General features: G+C 48.2%; 2 protein-coding genes across 2 annotated transcripts; one reads left to right on the forward strand and one right to left on the reverse strand.

Moving 5' to 3' along the window:
• Nucleotides 1-378: 378 nt before the first annotated feature.
• On the reverse strand, nt 379-3,370 carry sde2 (SDE2 telomere maintenance homolog (S. pombe); the record flags this gene model as incomplete). The annotated part of the gene is made up of 4 exons (XM_071541449.1): nt 3,239-3,370; nt 2,284-2,401; nt 1,635-1,746; nt 379-609 (listed from the first exon to the last, which is right to left on the reverse strand). Coding segments are annotated over exons 1-4 (563 nt in total), but the record flags the coding sequence as incomplete, so codon positions are not given.
• Nucleotides 3,371-4,105: 735 nt separating this feature from the next.
• Nucleotides 4,106-4,960, forward strand: mrps28 (mitochondrial ribosomal protein S28). The gene has a single exon (XM_071541452.1). The coding sequence runs from the start codon at nt 4,112-4,114 to the stop codon at nt 4,733-4,735; it is 624 nt and encodes a 207-aa protein (XP_071397553.1). The 5' UTR covers nt 4,106-4,111; the 3' UTR covers nt 4,736-4,960.
• The last annotated feature ends 595 nt before the right edge of the window (nt 4,961-5,555 follow it).

A 5,555-nucleotide genomic window follows, 5' to 3' on the forward strand; every position in this document is an offset into this window, starting at 1 on the left:
TCATTACGCCGGAGACTATTTTCTGTGCTACAGAACTACTTTCCTGAGATGGAAAACGTGTTTACGGCCGGCTTATTAAGTCGTTTGAGGAAAAAGTCGGAAATCATGGAGTGATGCATCATGGGTGTTTCCCTGACTGGAAACTGTTCCTCCTTCCTGGTTTGTTCATGTCGTTTTTCAGTCTGACAACCAGCTGATGTGATGAAGGTGTGAAAATACATTCCTTGATATTCCCGGACTATTCCCAGGAATTCCATGACCAGGTCCCTGACTGACCAACCAGACAGTTTCATTATTCTAGCGTCCAACTAGATGTTCAGAACAGAAGCGCTTGGAATTACTCATAATAACTTAAATATAGTCTCATCAGACACAAACAACTCCCAGTCCCTGCTGCTGGTTTTGTCCCAGTCCCTGCTGCTGGTCTCCCAGTACTTGCCTTTGAGCACCGAGTCCTCCAGTCTCTCTGACAGGTCGTGGCACTGCTGCTGGTAGTCTGTGTCGGTGAACTGGTGCTTGGGCTCGGCGAGCTTCCTCTGCAGACGCTCCAGACGCCGCTGCTCCTTCTCCGCCTCGCGCTCCGCCTGCTTCTTCAGCCACTCGGCCATCCTGACACACACACACACACACACACACACACACACACACACACACACACACACACACTCAGTGAGGCTGTACTCAGACAGGACAGGACCAGCCTCCCTCAGTGGTTTGTAGTAATCAGTATCCAGCTCGAATCAACTGAGCTCATACCCACAAAGTCTGCCAGAAACTTGGGTGTCATGATTGATGACCAGCTAACCTTCAAGGAGCATGTGACTTCTGTTGCTCGGTCATGCCGATTTGCTCTATACAATATCAGGAAGATCAGACCCTACCTGTCTGAGCATGCAGCACAACCCCTGGTACAGGCTCTTGTAATATCACGCCTTGACTACTGCAACTCCTTACTGGCAGGGCTCCCGGCCTGTACTTTCAGACCTCTGCAGATGATCCAGAACGCGGCGGCGCGTCTGGTCTTCAACCCCAAAAGAGCACATGTCACTCCACTATTCATCTCCCTCCACTGGCTCCCAGTTGCTGCCCGCATCAAGTTCAAGTCCTTGATGCTCGCCTACAAAACAATAACCAAAACGGCTCCGACCGACCTGAACTCCCTCATTCAGGTCTACGCTCCCTCCCGCTCACTACGCCCTGCCATGGAGCGGCGCCTGGTGCTGCCACCTCAGCAAGGCCCTAAGTCTCTAGCCAGACTCTTCTCTTCTGTGGTTCCCCGGTGGTGGAACGAGTTGCCAAACTCCATTCGATCCGCAGAATCCCTCTCTATCCTTAAGAAAAGGCTAAAGACCCAGCTCTTTAGCGAATACCTCCTTTCATTAAAAAATAAAAATTTTTTTGATGCACTCTATGCATTACCTCATAGCACTGCCTTGTAGCACTGTCTCGTAGCACCTTTGTCCTGTTGGACCAGAACTTAGCTCTATAGCTCTTACTCTCGTTGTTCTCTCCTATCTAGAAACTTGCTTGTGTTGTATGCAAATCTCATGTGTAAGTCGCTTTGGATAAAAGCGTCTGCCAAATGTGAAATTGTAAATTGTAATTGTAATATCTGCAGAGATCCAGTCCCTCACTCTTTCTCGTGGTTGACGTCTCGGAGGCGGCGCCCGCTCAGGTCCCGGCACGCTTCGCGGTTCGTCGTCTTCTCGATCTGAGCTCCGAGCGCTCTGAGCATGGAGCCGAAACCTGCAGCACACACACACACACACATTAGAGTTCTCTCCTAAGGCTGTGTTCCCTCCATCATGCTCAGATCAGTTTCTTCTTCCTTCAGTTCAGTTGGTTTGTCAGGTGAACAATGACCTTTGACCTCTGGTGGCACCAAATAACAGCAGCGAGAGTCTCAGTCCTCTAACAAGAGAACTGACACTCCAACTACAGGAAACCACCTCGAAACACAAGGGATTATGGGTAGAAGGAGACGGGAAGCCTAGCAGAACAAAATGAAGTCTGGACTGATGCTCATATTCAGCTGTTTCTTCATGTGTTCTGAACTGGTGTGAACACCACAGAAGAAGAGACAGACAAGTCCATCATGTTAGATAAAGTTAGAGACTGGAAGCAGATTTATTACTTTCCTCATTAACATTTAAGTAAAAGGTGAGAAACTCTCTGCTGCAAATAAAAACATTTAGTACTTTGGTTTTTCAGTAGTTGGTTTTACTGAGTTTGTGTGTCTGTTTCTGGCAGTTTGGGTTAAACTCCTGTGATTCAGAGACAGACCTCCTTTCCCCCCACAGAGTCGTGGTTCCAGGTGATAGACGGATCCATGTTGGACCGGATCCTGCAGGTCGGACCGCCGTCCGTTACTGCTGACGTAGAAGTCCTGAGCAGGAACACCCTGGAATATAAAAGCAGCACATTAACACAGTAACTAACACATTGACATCTCATGGCAGCCAGAACGAGCCGCAGTGAGGTTCAGGAAGCTGAACTGTCACTACAGTACAAACCAGCTGGATGTTCAGAACAGGACTCCAGAGACCCGGTGGCTACTAGTCCTGATACGTGCCGCTCTGACTCAAACCAAACTCTCGACTTATTAGGAGCCGCTGGGAAACTCAGTATGGATCTGATCCACCAGGCAGCTCCGGTTCAATATAAAATGTCAACCTTAAGAATGGTTCATCTGTGATTCATACAGTTTCTTCGACCAAAACACACCGTGGTGGGCGGTAGCGCGCTAGAATCACTTATAAAAATTGGGATTTTATTGAAATAAAGGCGTTTTATTGGATTAAATATATACTATGCCGAATTGAAAAGTGTCTCATAAAGGTTCGTTAAAGCCTGTCGTCATGTATGTAGCATGTATGTAGCTTTGGCAGTAAGCGAGGCAACATCGCGTTACCAGAACCTACATGGAGTTTGGCGTTAGGTTTTCTCCATGCGAGAATCGGAGCTAACTGCTACCTGAACGTTACACGTTAAATTAAATGTATCTGAGAAGTGGTTCCACGGGTTTGGTTGTAATTTAGTTATCGTTAGATGTGATTTTGTCCAGAGAAAACTACCAAGTTAAAAGTTTAATTAACACTGTCTGGTTATCTGGACATTCAGCTGTTGTTAGCCGCTCCGTGGGCTAACAGGAGTTAGCTAGCAAACGTTAGCAAACAGCAGCGCTAAACCACCTGAACTACGTTACGATTATGAAGGACGGAGTTCAGTGAAAACTCACCTTCTGGTTTAAGAACCGGTCCAAAATGTCTCTGACGAGGGAACCAGCGGGGAAAGAGGAGCTGGAGAAGCTAGAGAACGGACCAGAGACAAACACCTCCATGTTAGCTGCTTCTTCTTCCTCTTCTACTGCTGCTGCTCTCCCACTCTTCCTTCTTCTTCCTTCTTCCTGCGGGAGATGACGTCATCACGTCGCCCTCTGCCGGCTGCCCTCAAAACTCAGTGAAAAAACTGAGATTTCTCCAGAGACAAGCTGATAGAAACTGATCTGAGTTCACCTCACCAGACAGAGAACGTTCAGATCATTTTGTAGTTCAAAATGTAATTTTATATGTAAATGTTTTATATGTTTCATTCAATGTGCTGTGTAATATAGTTGTTTTTATATTTAAAGCTTAAGCTGAGGCTATCAGAATAACTAACATTAAGCGTCTTTTATCCTTTTATCTTTTATCATAACTTTCACTGTTCCTGCTGTTTTAAACATCCTCCTGATTCTGTAATCCATATCTGTTCATATTTTCATTCTTACATTCAGACTAATCTGTTCTTCTGTCAACAGTTTTGTTTGAGTGATGAATCTCTATTTCCTTTTTTCCTTTTTTATTTTCTTTACCCTTTATTGTCTATTTATCTTGTGGTGTCTTTATTGGTTGATTTTATGAGTATGATGTTTTCATTAAAAAATAATAATGAAAGAACACTTTTAAAACACTTCTAAACATTCTGATTATGTCAGGTCTTTCTCACTGAGTCTGTCCTAGTTTAATACATCCATGGTCCTCCGCCACCAGAGGCGCCGTGATGATTTTCCTCCTTGCAGGAAGTTCAAGGAGGAAGTTTTCTCTGCTTTGCATTGTGGGACAGAATCAAGATGGCGGCCTTGTGTAAGGTTGTTTCCAGTCTGCGGACCGGAGCGTGTTTCAACGGTCTACCGGCGAACAGCTCGGTGTTCATCAGAAAGTCTTTCTACTGTTCAGACAGCTCCGCCCCGCCCGGCGGGACCGAGGCCGCCGCTCCGCCCGCCGCGGACCGGCCGAGGAGCGGCTTCGCCGCCGCGTTCGATCTGCAGTCGGACCTGCGGAGGCGCGAGGAGCGGAGCGGCGGCAGGAGCGGCTCCTCCTCCGGGGAGCGGCAGTCCTTCGCCGCGCTGCTGCGCCGCTCCCCGCTGGTCCAGATGGGACCGGCCAAGGACAAGGTCGTGGTCGGTAAAATCTTCCACGTCACGCAGGACGACCTGTACGTGGACTTCGGCGGGAAGTTCCACTGCGTGTGCAAGCGGCCGGCGGCGGGCGGAGACAGGTTCCAGCGGGGCGGCAGAGTCAAGCTGCGGCTGGAGGACCTGGAGCTGACCGGCCGCTTCCTGGGAGCCGGGACCGACACCACGCTGCTTGAGGCCCAGGCCGCGCTGCTGGGCCCGCTGGACGGACCGGGACCCGGACCCGGACCCGGACCCGGACCCGGACGGGACCCCAAGGCCAAGGAGACCCAGACCTGACGGGACGGGACCGGGGACATGAACTGGAACCCGTCCAGGTCTTGGAAAGTTTAGTCTGGAAGATAAACTGTTGTCTCCAGAGGCTGAGTCAGGGCACGAGACTGACAGACTGACGCTGAGATGCGGATCAGACTCTGAACAGACTGAACACTGTAACAGATGCGGTCTGCTGTCTGGACTCCTTCTGAAAGAATATTTAAGGAATATTAAATGAATAAACGTCTTGTGCGCAGCTGTTTGTGTGACGTCAGACTTTATTTTGCTCTGCTCTTCAGTTCCTCCATGCTCTGTTCTCTCTTCTCCTGTCTTCACCTTCACTTCTTCTTCATCATTCTGGGTCACAGGAAGGTCTGTTGTCAGGCTGCTGTGACCTCTGACCTCTGACCTCATCATGGCTGCTGATACAGAAACTGAAGCTGATTTACTGTAATATTCATTTAAAGTGTGAATCAGTCAGATGAAGTCCAGCCTGCAGCAGGATCCTCTTGAGTCAGATCTGAATCTGACCCGACTCACACTCACTGACTTCTAATTTTCAGATGAACAGATTCCTTCACAGTCCAGGTTCATCTGAACAGTCTGAAGGGATAAATAGAATTATAAGTTCATTTACTAACCGGTAGAGTTCGTACCATTAAATCAATATTCCACTTAGCTTTAACATGGGGGTTATTATGAAAAGCAGAATATAATCTGCTCTCCCAGACCAGATGCAGCTGGACCAGTTTGTAGCGTTCAGATTTTTTCTTCCCATTCATTTGAATGGAAGCTGACATTGAACACGTTGGAGATCAGATCCAGCATCAGATCCTGCTGTCAG

Source organism: Centroberyx affinis, unplaced genomic scaffold (genome assembly GCF_046629955.1).
Source record: "Centroberyx affinis isolate AG114_WGS23_722 - 3 ecotype Tasmania unplaced genomic scaffold, CSIRO-AGI_Caff_v1 ptg003880l_1, whole genome shotgun sequence".
NCBI lineage: Eukaryota > Metazoa > Chordata > Actinopteri > Beryciformes > Berycidae > Centroberyx > Centroberyx affinis.

Coding starts and splice junctions, on each gene's coding strand:
- mrps28 (XM_071541452.1), top strand. CDS start 4,112: ATGGCGGCCTTGTGTAAGGTTGTTTCCAGTCTGCGGACCGGAGCGTGT.